Source organism: Lupinus angustifolius, chromosome LG18, assembly GCF_001865875.1.
Source record: "Lupinus angustifolius cultivar Tanjil chromosome LG18, LupAngTanjil_v1.0, whole genome shotgun sequence".
Classification (NCBI taxonomy): domain Eukaryota; kingdom Viridiplantae; phylum Streptophyta; class Magnoliopsida; order Fabales; family Fabaceae; genus Lupinus; species Lupinus angustifolius.
This window is the reverse complement of record NC_032026.1, coordinates 14,744,493-14,763,567: the sequence shown is the minus strand read 5'-3', so window position 1 is coordinate 14,763,567 and position 19,075 is coordinate 14,744,493. Positions and strand designations below refer to the sequence as shown.

The 19,075-nt window shown below is 35.1% G+C and overlaps 4 protein-coding genes and 1 pseudogene across 5 annotated transcripts; 2 read left to right on the top strand and 3 right to left on the bottom strand.

Moving 5' to 3' along the window:
* Positions 2,284-3,452, top strand: LOC109332998 (EPIDERMAL PATTERNING FACTOR-like protein 2). Its single transcript, XM_019568212.1, has 3 exons — positions 2,284-2,859; positions 2,951-2,988; positions 3,101-3,452. Exons 1-3 carry the CDS (start codon positions 2,739-2,741, stop codon positions 3,350-3,352), a joined length of 411 nt encoding a protein of 136 aa, XP_019423757.1. The 5' UTR covers positions 2,284-2,738; the 3' UTR covers positions 3,353-3,452.
* LOC109332578 lies at positions 6,624-7,484 on the top strand (annotated as a pseudogene).
* Positions 7,624-9,476, bottom strand: LOC109332996 (cysteine desulfurase, mitochondrial-like). Its single transcript, XM_019568210.1, has one exon. The coding sequence runs from the start codon at positions 9,364-9,366 to the stop codon at positions 8,002-8,004; it is 1,365 nt and encodes a 454-aa protein (XP_019423755.1). The 5' UTR covers positions 9,367-9,476; the 3' UTR covers positions 7,624-8,001.
* Positions 10,316-13,143, bottom strand: LOC109332999. The gene is made up of 5 exons (XM_019568213.1): positions 12,856-13,143; positions 12,281-12,511; positions 12,133-12,205; positions 11,649-11,857; positions 10,316-11,556 (listed from the first exon to the last, which is right to left on the bottom strand). Exons 1-5 carry the CDS (start codon positions 12,922-12,924, stop codon positions 10,612-10,614), a joined length of 1,527 nt encoding a protein of 508 aa, XP_019423758.1. The 5' UTR covers positions 12,925-13,143; the 3' UTR covers positions 10,316-10,611.
* Positions 14,067-16,802, bottom strand: LOC109332175 (tubulin alpha-2 chain). Of its 2 annotated transcripts, XM_019567048.1 has the most exons (5): positions 16,565-16,802; positions 15,593-15,827; positions 15,109-15,479; positions 14,342-15,025; positions 14,067-14,298 (listed from the first exon to the last, which is right to left on the bottom strand). In XM_019567048.1, exons 1-4 carry the CDS (start codon positions 16,655-16,657, stop codon positions 14,369-14,371), a joined length of 1,356 nt encoding a protein of 451 aa, XP_019422593.1. In that variant the 5' UTR covers positions 16,658-16,802; the 3' UTR covers positions 14,067-14,298; positions 14,342-14,368. The 2 variants fall into 2 exon arrangements, with proteins under 2 accessions (XP_019422593.1, XP_019422592.1); XM_019567047.1 differs by having other exon boundaries at positions 14,067-15,025; positions 16,565-16,801.

Here is a 19,075-nt window from a genome sequence, read left to right as displayed (position 1 = left end):
CTACTCCTAAATTCTGCATATCACTCATTTTTTGTTGAGTTCTACTTCTACATAATGCTCATAATGTTGTGGACCAATAAATATTATGAGAGGGACTTTCCACAAAACAGAGGGCACTTGCACTTTTCCTGGAAACTGCTAACACGCCTCCCTATCATCATTGTTTTGAACCCATCACCATCGCTTGAGAGGGCCCCTTCAACTCCCTTGTTGGACTCAAACTCAGTATGTAAATATCGAAAAATGAAATATTTTCCTACTAAATCATTCTTCTAATTTCCGTACCCATAAAAAAGTGATATGTTTCATAAGATCATACTTTATTTATTAGTGATTGGTTTTTAAATAACATGTATCAATTTCTTGTACGTATGAAGATTAATATGAATATTTAGTAGGATGATATAAAGGTACTAGTAAAGATTATAAATCTTTAGATTCCAATTCACCTAAACATTATTCAATTAAACATAAACTATATGATTTTAATTATAAATTTCTAGAAGGGTAATCGACTATCCAACGTGTGTGAAAGCTATGCAAAAATATAGAATTTGTAGTTAAGTACTTTTACTATATGTTTAATTTACCTACTCTCCTTGTCATTGGACATATATGATCATCCTCTAGTAGTAGGTGTTTTCTATTGGTCAAACCCTAGCGTGGTGAAGGGTTCATTTTTGTTAAAGAAAATGAAAATGAAAGATGCATATAATATATAATACCAAATGCATGTGTTTTGAAACTTATAAAAAGCTACAAAAGGGGGTACGTAATTCATGCGTGGGCGCAGAATCATAACAGCTTTGTGAAAAGTCTTGGATGTTCAATTCAGCTCTTTTGATAAGGTGATTTTGTGTAGATTTTAGTTGGATACTTTGTCGGCAAGGAAACGGAATTCTGTATAATTATTAGATCGATAAATATTCAATTTGGCACTACCATCAATTATTAATTTATATAATTTAATTTAATTTGTCAATTGTTTCAAGACCATCTTCAACTCCATGAGTTTAATTATCAGGCTGAGATTCTCTCCGATACTGGATATATTTGTTAACATGTAATATACAAAAAATTAATAATTAAAAATTTATTTAAAAGTTAAATAATATAAGACTTTTTTTACATTTTGTCCATATTATCTAATACTAGAGAGGAACCTAGTTGTTAATTAAGAGCCTATAATATAAAGTTTTGCAAGTACAAATATTAATAGTAGTGATAGTTGATATAGTCATATAACCTCATTTCCCTCCTCTTTACACCCGTTCATACTTTTGAATAATTTTTATGAACTTATTGCTAAAATAAGATTAAAACAAAAATGTAATACCATGAGTTATTTTCATATTTTTTTAACTTTCGTTCACCTAAAACTATCATGCTCTTTCAAACTCCCAATTTTTTAACATTAAAGCTATTTTCCACTTCATGTTTGTTGACTTTTGGTCATGAAACATGAGATGGGTTGAGCTAGCAAAATCGTCCGGCCCAGTTAAATTTATTTTGAGCCCAGCTTATTTTTTTCCCTTCTCTTTCTGTTCTGCTGGTAAACTTAAGTCATATTATCATTAGAAAGTTATAATTTTCCTATCAAAATACTAACTTTTTGTCTTCTTTTTATGTATGTTGTCATGATTTCCAATAGTATCTTAATCCTAGGTTGGATTGCATGTTGTGAACAAACAAAAAAATTGTCTGTTAAATTTTCATGTTTGAAATGTGGTAGCCATGTTTCAATCATATGTTTCTATGGTATGTGATCATATTGAAGGATCATACATTTGTTGCTCCTTGCAAGTGTGTTGCCCTCTACAGATAGAGAGTATGTGCTTTGGCAATATCACTTATGAATTCCACGATGGTTGAGAATTTGAGATATTATAGCCTGAAACCAAAAGTAGAAAAATAAAATAAAATATTTACGTGCATTGTGAAAGTGAATAAGCTTACATAACACAATGTTTAGTTTAAAGAGTGTGAAATGAGATAAGAAATGGCAGGTTTGGCGTTTCAATTAACACTGCCTTGAGTGAAAAAAATGGAGAAAACGACAACACCCATTTGGGAAAGGTGTTATGCGTGTTACGTTATGCGACTACTTTGTTATCTAGTAGCTAGCTATGATAAACACAACATAATATAATTTATTCATTCATTCATTTTAATTAGTTGATAAAATATATTTAAATAATGAAACTCTAAAGTCCAAAAAATTGAAGAATAAAAGAGCAGTATATACACTCACTTATGGTAATATACTATCTCCAAAAGAAATGAAAAAGCCAAAATCCACAGCTGTAGATGCATGTCAGTTAGTAGCAGCTTCTCTATCACAACTAGTGAAACTTGTGGCATTTTGTTGCTATTAGGTTCTACTTGTCTTATATATCCTCTATTATGCTTTATGCACTTCTCAGTAACTTATTATATAACATTGGTATGTTACTAGGTTCTCAGGCTTCCTCATTTTCTTACCCTTGTGCATTTTTCTCATTTGTCTTTCTATGCTCCATAACTTCAACATAAGAAGCTCTCAACATAGCAACACATTCAGTTATAGTGTTGTTTACTACATCTAATATTGTATGTCCCTTAAGTTACTAAACCCTATTTTTGTGTCTTATATCTTGTCTCTTTTTCAAACAACTTTGACCCAACTTCCAATTTTCTTTCAACCAGCTTCTCTTTATTGATCAGCTTTCCCTAACAACTTCAGTTTTCTACATCCTGAAATGGGGTGTGATCATCATCATTATCATTGCATCTGTGCTAAAAAACTCAACTTTATCAGCATTTCTCTATTCTTTCTAGTAATTTCAAGCTGGACTCTGCAGGGATTTGTTACAGAAGAAGGTAAAATGATCAGTTTTTAAAGCTTTACTTGCCACTTATAATTATAGAAACATGTTCCAAAAAACCTTACCACCCCTTTTATTTCTAACAGGTAGTAGAAATACTCTCAAACAGAATGGTTTTCAACAGGTACAAAACTTTGCTTTTAAAATATTGTTCTGCCTTGGCTAAATAGCAAGGGTGGTAAATAAAAGTAAAATGCTTAACTTTTTGTGTTGAGAATTTATGGTTATTTGTGCAGATAGTACATGATGATAAGGTTATGGTAAGGGCTAGGATAGGGTCAAGGCCACCCAAATGTGAGAAAAGGTGTAGATCTTGTGGACCTTGTGAGGCTATTCAGGTGCCTACAAATCCTCAAGCTCACAAGGAGAAAATCAACATTAACCCTTCCACAGTGTCTACAAATGCTTATGAAAGGGGTGAAGGCAATGTTAACTACAAGCCCATGAGTTGGAAGTGTAAATGTGGGAACCATATTTTCAACCCGTAATTCCATTTGTGCCATAATTTAGTTATTTCATATAATCAAGGATACTAATCATTTTGTCAATCATGTATATGATTATATTACCTAAGTAATTCTTTCTTTCTTAGTACTAACTTTTTGATCCCTTTTTCTTCTTACCTATCAGTGTCTTCAAGTTGAGTGTCACTCTATTGTTTTCTAAATCTCAGATTCTCTTTATGTTGCACTTGTTTTGTTCTTTGTTTGAAGGCAAAAAAAGACATGCATGGAATGATATAAGAGCATAAACATGAGGTTAAAGATTACAAAAATTCTTTGAACTTATCAAAAAACAATGCCATGCAGTGATATCTGTTTTTACTTTTGTGATTTTGATTGAAATCAGTACTATAGATAGAGCCAAAAACAAAGATATGATTGTCCTCTTAAATTATTCGTTTTTATAATACCCTTTCAACAAGTGAAAGAGATTGATTTGTCCTAAACGAGTATGAGGTTACTTTCTTTTAGATTATTCATCTGCTATATCTCAGGCCCCTCAATTGTAATGAACCATCTATATTAGTCCATAACTTCAACATTTTCAGAAATTAAACTAAAAGAAAAGGGAAAAAAGAACATTAATTCACTCACTTACCCGTTAGTTAGTATAGGGAAATTTACACAACTGATATAACCCATTACAAAAGGATACTCATATGCTCATATCTGGTTTGTTTTTATATACCTTATATCTCTTTTTTTTTTTTGTGAAAATACAAGAAAAATGTAATTCTGCCAAATATCTATGTATATCTAAAACTACTAAATTTCAGTTGTGGTGATAATTATCAGGTTCACCACTACCTTGTGGCATCAATTGACAATTTCATGCATAAATACTAGGCTCACCTTAAAAAATAGAATAATTAAGAATAAAAAAATTAATGAACCATATACCTATACTAGGTAACTTTGGTGGAAGAAAATGATTAGTGAACTCATTTGTCAATGCAATTCCATGAATTTACTACTACTGTGAGCTACACAGCACAAGCATCAATAAATAGTGTATGGTCAAATGACAATAGGCACTGATAACTAGTCACTGAAAGTATGCAGTGCATCTTCAAGCAACACAAGACAAGTGATATCTAAGGCTAAAAAGTTTGTAATATCAAAAGAAAAATTGATTGCAGTTTTTTCCAATAATGTGTTTTATGAATCAATACAAGGAGAGTATGGTTAGTTGGGAAAAGAAAGCCAAAGTTGGAAGTGACAATGCAATAACAAGTCACATGATGTAACACACCTCCCATCTTGAAGAAGTTGATTGACACATATATATCAATAGTAAGAAAGCTAGTGATTTGAATCATCTTATTTTGAGAGTATTCACTGTTTTTGATGCTGTGATATGAATTCAAGATTTGATTGATTTGTACAGACATATTTTGCATAAATATATAAGCTGCAACAGTGTTGCCCTTCAAAAATCCATTTGTTGTGAAACAATCAAATCGTATCTATTTGTGATAGCAGCTTTTTGCTATGGTTATTATGGACACCAATTTGAAGAAGCTGGTAAGGATATTGGAGTGAGTGATGGTTATGTTTCTTTCCTAAATGAATACATATCACTGTTAACACTTGTCATCACACCACTCTCTTACCTGAATCATAATCATCTATTCATTGTTGCTCTCAAACAAAAATCTTTTGACCACTGATCATAAAGTGAGTGTTAAAATGGTGCAAAGAAAAGTGCTGAAAATATGTTTAGTATGAACAAATATGGGTTTGGTTTGAGACAGCCAACATCAAAGAAACTAAATTTACATTAATGTTATTTTGCTAATCAAATTATGGCAATTTGTAATTGTGATTTGATTTTTGAGCGATTTTTTTTGGAAGAGTTCACAAATAAAAGATGAAAAGTTAACGGAAGATATATAAGTTGGCTTATTAAAGAAAAAATGTTAAGTTTGAGCAGTACAAATAACCCCAAAAGAATGAACACAAAACCTTATAAAATGACTTTAGAAAGAACATAATAAAAGTGAATGCAGATGGAAGCAACTTTTGTAAGTTCAGATCAACCTAAGGGCCCAAGAAGGCAGAAGAATATAGAAGTAGAGTGAAGTGTTGTGAGCCCCTCATGAACATCCACATCATATCCTAATAAACTCATCATGATAAAAGAGAATGTTGGTGCAAAGGTGAAGAGTGAAGACAGAATACACAACTGAAAAGCTTTCATTAGGGACCACTGGAAGAAGAAAAAAAAAGATTTTGATTCCAATCCTAATACACTTACATTTCCTAAAGTTTTTTTGTGCTGTAAACATCAATTATACGGTTGAAGTTGTCCCATCCCTGTGGCCTGCATAAACTGTACTGCCCTGAACTACTCACCAGTCATATTCTAGTTACCATATGATGCTGATGGGGCAGCAGCAGGTAATAAAGCCAGATGATTCTATAACACCTTTGTCAGGACATTTTCACCTGCAAAGCTTGCAAGAATAAGTTTGTGTGCATCAACTTGCCCGAGTAGAGATACTCTTCAATACCGGAGGCAGATGATGACACGTGATACGGAGAATTTTTTAAGAGTCAGGTTTTTTTTAAAATTACCAAACTCCCTCCCCTCCTCATATTTCAGTACTGAAAGGTCTGGTACCGGATAATATCCTAACTCACATCTACATTCCCCAGCCAGAACCCGCTAGATAAGTGTCTCATACATTGAGACGTCCTTTTTCTGTTTTATGTTGTGAACCCATTTTTGGTTAGCAACTTTTAATTGCATTACCTTGCTTGCATTTTCAAGAATGACTAGGTCTGGTTGCATCTGGAATGCCCCATTAACCTTTTGGGTTCACAAGCCATAAGAGAGTTCATGTCCAAATTGTGGGATTGGTCTATCAGCTGTGACCCCAACTTTCAGCCCAAGAGAATAGGATAAGGGAATTCATGTAAAGCGCCTAGATCTCGAACCTAGAAACCACTATTCTTCATGACAGGGAGGGGATTTATCATATTACCAGAATAAGGCTACAACGGTTTCTTCCAAAAAAATTACAGGCAATAATAACAAAGCTAGTAATGGTGTTTCTATTTCTATTGTAATGAAGAGTTTCAAAATATCCTCTTATAAAACTCTCCTACAATTATATAAAGAAATATTAAATAAAAAACAAATACATTCAATGCATTGGGAAGAATTTTTTTAAAATTATCCTAGGAGTAGAAGGATTTGTAGGAGGGTATTGTCAGGGGCTTGGAATTCTTAATCACAACCCCACCCATGATGATGACGTATGTGTTCCTCCCTATAAGTGCTATGCTTTATACTGATGCAATGTTGCTGAGGTTGTGATTAAGAATGTGGACTATGATGTGTTCATGCATGAAGTTGGTGTCTTGGAGAGGAAGGAAGGTGAGTCCTCAAAAATTTGACAAAAAGATTTTGCTTGAATTGTTGGGGTCTGAGAGGCTTGTTTTGTTGAATAAGAATGCTAGCTTGAGTTATAGACTTAACCCTTTGAAGTTTGAAGCAAGAGAACAAAGAGCTGGCATCTGAATCAGTGTTCATTGAGAAGAAGGCTAGCGAAGTGTGTGCTGAAGATGAGGGAGGATCATAGAGTGTACATGCACCATGAAAAATCGAAAATCTTCAGGCAAAAATACATGGTTTGAAGTAGAGGAGCAAAGAGTACTATGAGAAGCTTCTGAGAAGAGAGCCAAGAAAATAGTAGCTGCATCGAAAACAAGGGGAAGAGTGGTGTTGGGATAGGTTTGGATGTCCTCGTACAGGTGGAAAGTTTAGAATGCTCAAGTGCAAAGATAGCATTTCTGGGAAGAATTTTGATCTGGCGATAGGCCCCAGTTTCTAGAAAATGCTAAAGAACATAGACTTTTTATTGTACAGGACAAATCCAAACTGTGCTTGATGATGGCTGCTGGCTGGTAGTTCTTGTTACATAGAAGATTTAATTGATTTCATATCTATACCTTTTGGTACCATAAAAGTTAATAGGTTTCGAGTTTACAGACTCTTAAGACATGGTGTCCATTCACTATGAGGTCTTTGACATATGCAAGCACCTCTAGCCAATGCTTGATCAAGTAAATCATACGTCAATTAACATCATCTTTTAATGCTACAGTGAGTGGATGCTTTTGCCTTCACTAATTAGCTGCTTAAAAATGTAGCTACAAAGCTAAAACTATCAAGAGAATTTGGTATGGTAGAATAAAACTTTGACTCAATGAACATCACCTACCAGCCAAATGCATATAAAACCAACAACTCACGAAATGTAATTGGCCATACGCCCATACTTATTAAAGGTTTTACAAGCCACAAAACAACAAAACGAAATCAAAATTTGAAAACAGGTTATGAGTATCGGTGCTTGTTCTGTCATCACAATCTAATTTAGATACATGCAAAGAAAATCATCGAATACCAGAAATGTTTTATTATACACAACTATTTAGGAGCATGTTTCGTCCTAAATCATCTATTTTGATTCTCAAAACAAACCTGAAAGGCTACCAGAAACCTGGATGACTGATGATTATTTATATGATTGAGCACCACATATAAAACTATCTCCAAGAGGCTATCCACTTCGCACACATCTTGTTACATATCCAATTGTCATTAACTATCATTGTGAATATAATCAGTGCTGTGCCCACTGAATCTTGCTGATATCGATACCTTCCTTCACCATTTCATACAGCGGACTCATTTCCCTCAATTTCTCCACTTGGTTAACCGTGAGCTCAATCGCCCTATCAATCTCAGCCTCGGTAGTGAACCTCCCAATGCCAAACCTAATAGATGTATGAGCCATATCCTCTTCCACTCCCAAGGCTCTCAACACATAGGAAGGCTCCAAACTGGCACTAGTGCAGGCACTGCCACTAGACACAGCCACCTCCTTCAACCCCATAAGCAAACTCTCCCCTTCAACATAGGCAAAGGACAAGTTCAAATTCCCTGCATAGCGCCTCTCCATGCTCCCATTCACAACCACCCCATCGAGTTTCTCTCTAATCCCATTAAGCAACCGTTCTTGCAACGCTGAAATCCTTTTCTCATCATACTCCATTTCCTTCATCGAAACCTCACAAGCAGCACCCATCCCTACAACCAAAGGGGTAGGCACTGTCCCACTCCTAATCCCTCTCTCTTGCCCACCACCATTCATCTGCGGCTCAACTCGAATCCTCGGCCTTCTCCTCATATACAATGCCCCAACCCCTTTCGGCCCGTAAACCTTATGCCCACTCAAAGACATCAAACTCACATTCCACTTCTCCACATCAATTGGAATCTTCCCCAATGCCTGCGCCGCATCAGTATGAAAAGGAACATTGAACTCCTTGCAAATCTTTCCAATTTCCTCAAGAGGCTGAACCACACCAATCTCATTATTCACAGCCATTACAGAAACAAGCCCAGTATCGGGCCTAATCGCGGCACGAAGCTTCTCCAAATCAACCAACCCATCAGACTCAACAGGAAGATATGTAACATCAAAACCCTCCTGCTGAAGATAACGACAGGAATCAAGAACACACTTATGCTCCGTCTGCGTCGTTATCACATGTCTCTTCTTATCCTTATAGAAATGCATCACACCCTTTATCGAGATATTGTTGGATTCAGTAGCACCCGAAGTAAAGACTATTTCTTTAGGGGAAGCGCTGATAAGGGACGCGACCTGAGCGCGTGAGTGTTCAACGGCGTTATCAGATTCCCAACCATAGAAGTGGGTACGAGAGTGAGGGTTTCCATAACGAGAGAGATAGAAAGGGAGCATAGCATCGAGGACACGTGGGTCAACCGGTGATGTTGCTTGAACATCAAGATAAAGGGGTCTTCCTGAAATTTTGACACCTTTCATTGTAATTCCGGCAGAGTCCTCATGGTATTGGGATTCAGCCACCGCCGCAGCCGTGGAGAATGGTTGGCGGCGGAAGAGATGGGTTGATTTAGTGAGGTGGTGACGGAGAGTGGAAAAAACTAGCTTTGAAGTCATTGGGTCGTTGAGAATTGAGAGATTAGTCCCAATTGCAAGGAACAGAACAACCACCACTTTTGTTATAACGAAGGAGAAAGACCTAATTTTTTTGAAGACTGTTTATACTTTATAGAATGAGAAACACGTATGGAGACTAAACTAAGTACCCATAACTAACGTCATGACAACACATTAATATGATAGTATCAAAAATCGTAAAATGTAATATCTCCAAATATGATATGTTACACATTTTTTCATAGAAGTTTTTTCCCTTACGGAACATGACACTGCCTATCTAACTCAGGGTTTATACGATGCCACGTGTCTGATTCCTTTTCTTCAAATTTTTATAGTAGGCGAGTTTACCTTCTTTTTTGTGAGTTTTGAGTTCTGACTTTTCTCTCTTTGACATATTTTTAAGTGAGAAAAACGGACCATGTCAAAAAAGTTAATGAGTGAAGGGTAAGTTGATTAAATAAAATAAGCTAAATATTAAATACAAATTGATTCTCCTATCAAATCCGTGCATTTCCGATATAAATTGTGCTGTCATTCCATCCACAATTTTAGTACATCATTCATTATTGTTTTAGATTATTTTTGTTTGACAATCAACTAATATATAAATGAAGGTTGCTAATATATTAACAGTATAAAAAACAGTTACACAATCAGTATATCTTTTATTCCAAATAAAAGGGAAGGTATCAGATTCAAAAGGATTAAAGTGAGAGAAACTCCAAAGCCAGTGGATGTATATGGATTTGAGTGGAAAAGGCTTAATAACTTAATTTGCCCATAAGATTTTATCTTTATGTGTATAAAATGAGTACAATTTTCATCATTTCATGATTTGTAAATTTACAAATGCCAAATGGGGTAGACACACAACCATGTTATTTGCATGTTCACAAATAACATCAAATTGTAGACATTACTTATCAAACTTATTTCTATAATAAATTAACCGCAAATTATTAATTTTTGGTCATATCATCAATTAAGGTCTCAAACAAAAAGCATGGAATGCTTCATTGATAAGGCAAACTGTAACGGTAAATCTCCATATTGCTCCCTACCAAAAAATTCTGTGCAAGTTTTCACTTAGGCCTCTCCATAAGATATACCAATTGAGCAGTGTGGCCCCATTGTTTGGTAAATTTGTTACCAGGAAAGTATATGTAAGAAGACACTAGTCAAAATACTATCATAAGGGGAGACACACCTTTATGGCATTATCATGGTGCACCTACAAATTTCTTAAGCAGAGAAGCTAGTATCATCTCCCATTTCTTCCTCATTTTCATCTTTACTTGATCTAACAATACCAACTTCCATCTCTTCTGAGGTATCCTCTCCATTTTCTTCTTGTTGGACCAAACTGCCACTTCGGAAGATTATTTGATCGGCTTTATCTAACACATCCCTCGCAAAGTCGTTAGAAGATGTCAAGCCATGGTTCCCATTACCTGTATTTCCAATATTTTTAGTTGAATCGCCTATGCTGTTGTTCAACACTTTACTTGGATGTGATTGTTCAGAGTAGACCATTTTCATGCTTTTATCTTCACCCCTTTCAAAATTAATTTGAACTCCTGAAGCACAACTAAAAACAGTTTCACTTCCACGCATTTTGACTCCATGATATTCCTGATTATCTTGCCCTTGGTATGCAGGGATCATTGAGTTGCAAACACCATTTAAGATCTTTCCATTGTTTTCCTCCTGCGCTATTCTAGATGTAGAATGATTTGATATCTCTTTATTTTCCACTTTTTTAAGTATAACTTTTTCAAAGATGGGTGAGTTACTCTCAAGCTGAAACGGATTCAGTGCCGGCTTTCTACCTGGAGCTCGAGGGTGAGGCTCATGCGATGCTTCCAATGAGGCCAATGACCGCTTAGGCCTCCCTCTTCCTCTCTTTGGTGGTTGTCCGGTTCCTACAGGGATAGTCCCAATAACTTCAGCAGCTTTGGGTGTTTCCACTTTTTGTTTGAGTGATGAAACTTCTTCAAGCTTCACAAGACGATCCTTGTAATCCTGTTTGAGAGACAAAACTTCTTCATCAAGCTTCACAAGACGATCCTTGTAATCCTGTTTGAGAGACGAAACTTCTTCTTCAAGCTTCACAAGACGACCCTTGTGATCGGAAACTTCGTCTTGCAACTTATCTACCATACTCCGCAGCTGAATATTTTCCACTGACTGCAAGAATAAAGTTGTTCATATTTGTAGTCAAGGATCTCGAAATCATAACAAGCATAATTTAAGTGTGGGAACTGGGGATAGGTATTCACCTGAGCATCCCAAAGTTGCTGATGCTTCCGAGAAAGTTTTGCAGTTTGTTTGATGGTTCCGCTTTCAAGAGACTGATTTCCATAAGTTGAGCAGCTAGGCATTGTAGTGGTCGCTGAAGAAAAGCCAGGTGCACCAGAAGAATTGTAAGCATAATAAGAATGCTCTAATTGCTGCATCTGACCCAACCAAGATGAAGAATTGCAAGAACCTATAAAAAAGATTCAGCCTTAATATATTATAGATCATAGAAACTCCTAAACTGCACATGTGCACAAAAATGACTATAATATGGAAACATAAATGATGTGTTAAAAGGGCGACACTGGCAAACAGACTATTTCCAATATTTGAACGACTTTACATGCTAATACAACATACATGATGTATTAGCTAGTAAATATGTTCAAATACATAATTATCCAATTCAAGTAAATTCTAATTAGAAATCAACAGTGACAAATAGTATAAATGTATAATACTAACATGGAAAGCCGGGAAATTGGTATCCGACATGGTAAGCCGTATTAGGAAGTGGAGTCTGATGAGCTTGACATGTCTGAAAAATGGGAGGGACATTTGGTCCTCCAAGCCATTGAGATTGACAAAAGGGTGATGCTGACTGTGCAAATACATGAACTTGGTGTAGAAAATGTTGCCACTGATTAAAGGGTGATGGTGCTTGGTTAGGAAAGGATACTGCCATCAATTGTTGTGTAGCATTTTGAGGAGTGTACGACCACTGAACAATTGGTGGATGTTGTTGCTGATTTGAGTTACTAAGCACATTGTCATGTGAAGTAGAAGGACCATTAATTTTGTTACTAGGACCTGTTACATCTGGCTGAGTTTTTGCTTGATTGTTCTGTTAATTAAACATCAAAATTTCATCTTTATATGTACCCAACAAAGAAAGATTCATTTTTTATAAACAGAAGGAAAAAATGTATTTAAATAATGCAGATTGCAAGATATAAATTTATATGCTTCTACATCACAGAGGTATTCAAACTACTGTTAAAAATATAATTCCTATTAAAAAAAGGAGAACCCATCAAGATAAAAATGCTTTCGGTGAACCAAATGTGTAGTTAAAGCATATAATCACTGTCATTCTTTGGTGCGAACAACATATAGAGAACTAAGGGAGTAAAAAGGAGTAAGAAACAGCAAAGGGAAAACCCAAAAGAAAAAATGAGAGTGTAGTACCGGTTCATTTGTGTGAGATTGTTGATTAGAAGCAGAACTGAGATTCTGATCCTCCATTCTCTTTTTCATAGGATTTAATAATGAAAAAAATAATAGCTTAAGAACTTCCACACAGTGAGAGAATGCAGTGAAGTGTGACCGTGACTGTTTTCTTCAACCCTCCCTCCAGTTTTTACAAAGTTACAAACATTTTTGCTATATTTCTCTCTCTGTCTCTTTTGTTCATTGGATTTGCTGCACATTGGTCTATCTGTTTTCCACAACCAAATCACATAAAATAAGAATAAAACTGGATTTTTATCTCAAACTTTCTATCACTATTTGGTTAAAAAGTTAATATATATTTAATTCATAATTTATTTTTTGAACTAACGAGAAATAAATGGTATATAGAGTGATATAAAGTAGGAGGACAAAAGATATGACTCTACCCTATGTAAGGTCCTTCCAACTTTGTCGCTTTCCCTTTACACGGCTATATATTAATTATTTGGGAATTTGTCTATTCTCATAGGTTATAAATTTAATGCTTTTATTACAGAGGTTATAGTTATACGTTTAATTGGATTTAATATTTCAAATGGCAAATAACACTAGTTGGCATTGCAGTCTACACATTGCTACAACTATACATGGTGCGTTTATGCAGATGGGTAATAAATTCATACACAAGCCAGAGAAATTATATATAGGAAATCCCCACTTTAATTTTTTTATATAAGCAAATCTCCTGGTTTTACATATGTAGATTAATCTTAGATAACAACACGATGTGATTTAATGGTATAAGGTTCAGCTAGATCTTTAGGATAACCAAAAAATCAATGATTCAATTCTTGAGAACAACACTTATTAGGAGGGGCAGACACATAATTTTATATATATTAGCTACCATACCACCCTAGAAAATAATTAAAAATATATTCAAATGGAAATAAATTACAGACTTTTAAGTTTCTATGTCTTTTTAAAAACATCAAATTAAAATTTACTTCATACTTGAGTGTACTTTGCCCTTCTCAGTTGGAACAACACATTAGTTTTTTCATGATTATTACACAATATTAAGATTATTACCAATGCTCCAAGGGGAGCAGTTAAAAATTAAAAAAAGAAGTGAGTTCATTTCTCAACACTTTAACTTCATCTCTTTCCCATGGAAACTTCCCATTTTTACCATTTTAAATTTATAACCTATGAGAATTGACAAATTCACAAATAATTTGTCCAAACACACTTCATTTTTCCAATGCAATCACTCATAGTTGAGTTCCACGACCAAATTGACATATCAATTACTGCACATAAAGCTGCCATTAATAGCAAAGAGCCACAATCATATCATTAAGTTGTTAAGTATTGGAACATATCAGGCTCCATGGAATAGACACCATGCAAACAGCAACATATTGGAAGAACTTGGGAATACAGCAAAAGAAAGTACATAAAAGAACCCCATCAAGAAAAACAACAGAATAACAAAAGTAACACACTGAATGTCCAAATTGCCTAATCAGTACTCATCTCCATCCTCACCCTCGTCACCTTCGTTAGCCTCTGCACCAACTTCCTCATAATCCTTCTCTAATGCAGCAAGATCTTCACGAGCCTCGGAGAACTCACCTTCTTCCATACCCTCACCAACATACCAGTGCACAAATGCCCTCTTGGCATACATAAGATCAAATTTATGGTCAATGCGTGAGAAAACCTCAGCAACACTAGTCGAGTTTGAGATCATGCACACAGCCCTCTGCACCTTGGCAAGATCACCCCCCGGAACAACAGTTGGAGGCTGATAATTGATACCACACTTGAATCCGGTGGGACACCAGTCAACAAATTGGATAGTGCGCTTGGTCTTTATAGTTGCTACAGCAGCATTGACATCTTTAGGTACCACATCGCCTCTGTACATCAGACAACAAGCCATGTACTTGCCATGGCGTGGATCACACTTGGCCATCATAGATGATGGTTCAAATGCGCTGTTAGTGATTTCAGCAACTGATAGTTGCTCATGGTATGCTTTCTCTGCCGAAATCACAGGAGCATAGGATGAAAGCATAAAGTGAATCCTAGGATATGGTACCAGGTTAGTCTGGAATTCAGTAACATCAACATTCAAGGCACCATCAAACCTCAGAGAGGCAGTGAGTGACGATATCACCTAAAAAAGTGAAAATATTAACATGAGAAAATATGGACATGATGTTGTGATAAAATGATAATTCTGGATAGCCTTCAAGATACCTGAGAAACAAGGCGATTAAGGTTCGTGTAGGTTGGTCTTTCAATGTTAAGAGAACGCCTGCAAATATCATATATGGCTTCATTGTCGAGCAGAACAGCAACATCAGTATGCTCCAGAAGAGAATGGGTGGAAAGGACACTGTTGTAGGGCTCAACAACAGAAGTTGAAACTTGTGGTGAGGGATACACAGTGAAACCAAGCTTGGACTTCTTGCCATAGTCCACCGAAAGTCGTTCCAGGAGAAGGGAACCAAGACCTGAACCAGTGCCCCCACCCACAGCATTGAAAACCAGAAATCCTTGGAGACCAGTGCAGTTATCCGCAAGCTTTCTGATCCGGTCCAAGCAAAGATCAACTACCTCCTTTCCAACTAAATTAAAAGACCATTGTAATTATAAGAAGCAGATATTAAATTGTCAATATATATAACTTAAAAGCACAAGCAAGTAAATATAAAGGGGAAAACAGAGGAAAAAACATTACTAGTATAGTGGCCACGAGCAAAGTTGTTAGCTGCATCCTCTTTTCCACTAATAAGTTGCTCAGGATGGAAGAGTTGGCGGTATGTTCCAGTCCGTACTTCATCAATGACAGTGGGCTCAAGATCTACAAAAATTGCACGAGGAACGTGCTTTCCAGCTCCAGTTTCACTGAAGAAGGTGTTGAAAGCATCATCGCCTCCGCCAATGGTCTTATCACTCGGCATCTGGCCATCAGCCTTAACAACACCACATGGGAATGGTTAAGATCTAATTAACTGTGAAATAAAACCTAAGAAAGGTACTATTTGCAGACAACTTCGACGAAGAAGCAAGTTAGCCAAAGAGACAAGTGAAAATTACTAACTTCTACACATTATACAACAATGCACTATAAAAACATGCTGAATTTATCGACTGTTTTTGCTATTGACTAGATCAAGAACAATAATTTGTCCAGAATGTTAGATCCGAGCCGAATTGACCCCATTTGAGTCCATAGACCATAACTAACAAAGAATTAACAAAAACTAAGAAATGCATTATTTCACAAAAGCCTTAAAGGCATTGCTGATTGAAACAGAAAATCAATTATGATCAGATTCACATTTGAGCAAGTCAAAACTAATAAATAGAGTATTAAATTCTAATCTCTTTAATATGAGATTCCATTAGGAGAAACTAAATTCTAGAATTAACAAGGTATTTGTCTTAGTGGTGTAAGGCCCCACTAGATTACAACCAAGAGTCAACAGTTCAATTCCTGATAGCAGCAGTTTCTGGGAGGGTCAGTCACGCATCCCGAAATGATTAGTTCGTTATTCAAAAGGGCGAGAGGATACAAAAAAACTAATTCCAGAGACACGATTCAGAATAATTGTAATCTTTTGAATATAACTCAAACAAAATGCATACTAACATTGGTGAAATTATGGATGAAATGAATAGATCTAGTGAGATTTGGAAATGGAAATACCTGAATGCCATGTTCAAGGCAATAAAGCTCCCAACAAGCATTTCCAACTTGAATGCCGGCTTGACCAATGTGGATCGAAATGCACTCTCTCATTTTCAAAGGTGAAGAAGAAGAAGAAGATCAAATTCAAAATGTAAGGAAGAATAAGAATGGCAGAGAAACAATGAAAAACAGAGGTTGGCGTTTATTAAGACGCTTCTCTGGTTTCTTTCTACTCTGTTTGGTTTCTTACTTATAGCTGGAGTGAGGGACTTTAATTGCTTTATTTTTTAGTGTTTTCCATCACCTTTGAAAATCACAAGTGATCAAATATTAGATACCCAACAAGACATTTGTCTATGATGTAAGGTCTCACTTGATCTTATAATGATCAAAATGTAAATGATTGAATCATGTGAATGACACTTGCTGAGAGGTTAACACGCACTCCAAAATAATTAGTTCCTTAGAATACTTTGGTAGTACAAAAAAAAGATTAAATAGACAAGGTTTTGGTTTAATAATATAAGGCGGATTCACATATTCATAACTAGACCAAATCAAAGATAAAATATTCTTGAGAATAACACTTAGTGTGAGATTAGGCATCTCGATTAGTTTGGGATACTCTAGTTTAAGCAAAAATAAATCACAAGTGAGATGGACCATCCTCATTAATACCCACTTTGCTTTCAAGTTTCAATAAGTGCAACTTTTTTATGGTAGAATCTCCCTTTCCTTCAAACCCAAGCAATGAAGTGCAGCACCATACCAAAGCTATAGACATCACTGATCTCGGTCACTTTCGGTGTACAAGTTACTATGCAATTGAACCATTTAGGTAGGTATTAGCAATCAAAATAATATGTAATTATAGTTTCATAAACTTTATCTCTACTCAAATACACACCAATCCCAATCACTTAGGTAACAGGTTATTTCTAATTTTAAAATGACAAATACAAATTCATATTAAATATCTTTCATGAATGTAGGCCATACCACCCGTGCCTCGAGTATATCTCTTGTTTATGCTCTTTAGGCTCTATACCTCATAACATTGCTATAAATTTACTTCTCCAAAATGTAAAATTATGTGACAAAATCGTCCACTCCACATAACCTTGCTGAGAGAATTTCTAAGCATGTTTTTTCAGCCAATTGTTTAAGCCCAAGTTAGATTACTAAAAATCTTGGTTGCATAAGTGTTGGGAGACAAATTTAAATAATTGTTTTTTGGATAATAATTGTTTAAGCATAGTTGATTTTCTTGAACATTTTGTAAAAACTCACTATTTGAGTAAGTGGATATCCATTCATATTATATTATATATGTTAAATGATTGGGTTATGCAAATTGAATCCCTTAAACTATTTCAGTGCTAAACTGACATTTAATTTACTATGGCCTATTAACTCATAGAGATCACTCTTTTCTAAGTGAAAAATGACCATCTTCATTAAGTTTTAAAAGAATTGTTAATTAATAAGAAAAGTTTTCTTGTTTAAGTGGTTAACGTGATTTCTTTGGTATTGGAATTAAATAATAAGGAAAGTAAAGGGAGAGGGGGATTAATTACTTTCTTTCAACACTTCTTCCAACAAAAGAAATAAAATCCAAAACATACCGTTTGTGTTTCACAAAGCTAATTTGGAGCTATGAGGTTTCACTTGTGAAAAGTAATTAAAAGCTGTACTTGCTTAATTACTTAGAATATCAATTTATATAATTAATAGTAACATAAGATGAGAAATTAATTACTTTCTTTTAACATTTCTTCTAACAAAAGAAATAAAATCCAAAACAAATAGTTTTTGTTTGACAAAACTAATTTGAGGTGTGAGCAGTGTTGTTAGAACCGGACCGGACGGTCCGACCGGTCTGACCGCTGATCGGACTTGAAAACGGCTCTGGTTTGCCGTCTTAACCGAATGAGAGTTGGACCGCTTTGAACTGGAGAAAATCCGGTCCGACCGTGTTAAACCTGGTTAAACCGAATTAACCCGGGAAGTAAACCGGACGGTTCACTTAAAAATAAAAAAAATTGGACAACGTTCTAATATTTTGTTTTACTACGGTCCAAAAAAAGATAAAGAGCTATTATTTCAACATAATTATTAATTATATAAAGTTTTACATTTATATATAACTATATATTTATAAATAAAAATTATTAATTATGTATGAAATCACCCGGTCAGACCGGACGATTTAACCGTTTAAACCGGTTAAACCTAATATGGGACCTCTACCGATTTGACGTCCGGCTCGGATTTCACAACATTAGGTGTGAGTTTACATTTGTGAATGTAATTAAAAGCTTACTTGTGTAACTAGCTTACTTCATACTTACTTAAGAATATCAATTTCATTTTTATTTGGGTTTCACGTATTATTTTATAATTTATTATTACATCTCTATAAATTAAGAAAATATTTAGTTTTTTCTCCCTAATAACAAATATTGTTATTATTTTTATTTGAGTCTCATAATTTACTCACACTTTTATATTTTATAATGAGATATAATT

Excerpts from the sequence above, each read along its gene's own strand:
- LOC109332998 (XM_019568212.1), top strand. The coding sequence starts at position 2,739 with ATGGGGTGTGATCATCATCATTATCATTGCATCTGTGCTAAAAAACTC. Across the intron at positions 2,860-2,950 it reads GGGATTTGTTACAGAAGAAG|GTAGTAGAAATACTCTCAAA; the intron begins GTAAAATGATCA and ends TATTTCTAACAG. Across the intron at positions 2,989-3,100 it reads AACAGAATGGTTTTCAACAG|ATAGTACATGATGATAAGGT; the intron begins GTACAAAACTTT and ends TTATTTGTGCAG.
- LOC109332996 (XM_019568210.1), bottom strand. The coding sequence starts at position 9,366 with ATGACTTCAAAGCTAGTTTTTTCCACTCTCCGTCACCACCTCACTAAA.
- LOC109332999 (XM_019568213.1), bottom strand. The coding sequence starts at position 12,924 with ATGAAAAAGAGAATGGAGGATCAGAATCTCAGTTCTGCTTCTAATCAA. Across the intron at positions 12,206-12,280 it reads ATTTTCTACACCAAGTTCAT|ACATGTCAAGCTCATCAGAC; the intron begins GTATTTGCACAG and ends CCCATTTTTCAG. Across the intron at positions 11,557-11,648 it reads AGCAACTTTGGGATGCTCAG|TCAGTGGAAAATATTCAGCT; the intron begins GTGAATACCTAT and ends TTATTCTTGCAG.
- LOC109332175 (XM_019567048.1), bottom strand. The coding sequence starts at position 16,657 with ATGAGAGAGTGCATTTCGATCCACATTGGTCAAGCCGGCATTCAAGTT. Across the intron at positions 15,828-16,564 it reads GCCTTGAACATGGCATTCAG|GCTGATGGCCAGATGCCGAG; the intron begins GTATTTCCATTT and ends GGTGTTGTTAAG. Across the intron at positions 15,026-15,108 it reads TTAATCGCCTTGTTTCTCAG|GTGATATCGTCACTCACTGC; the intron begins GTATCTTGAAGG and ends TCACTTTTTTAG.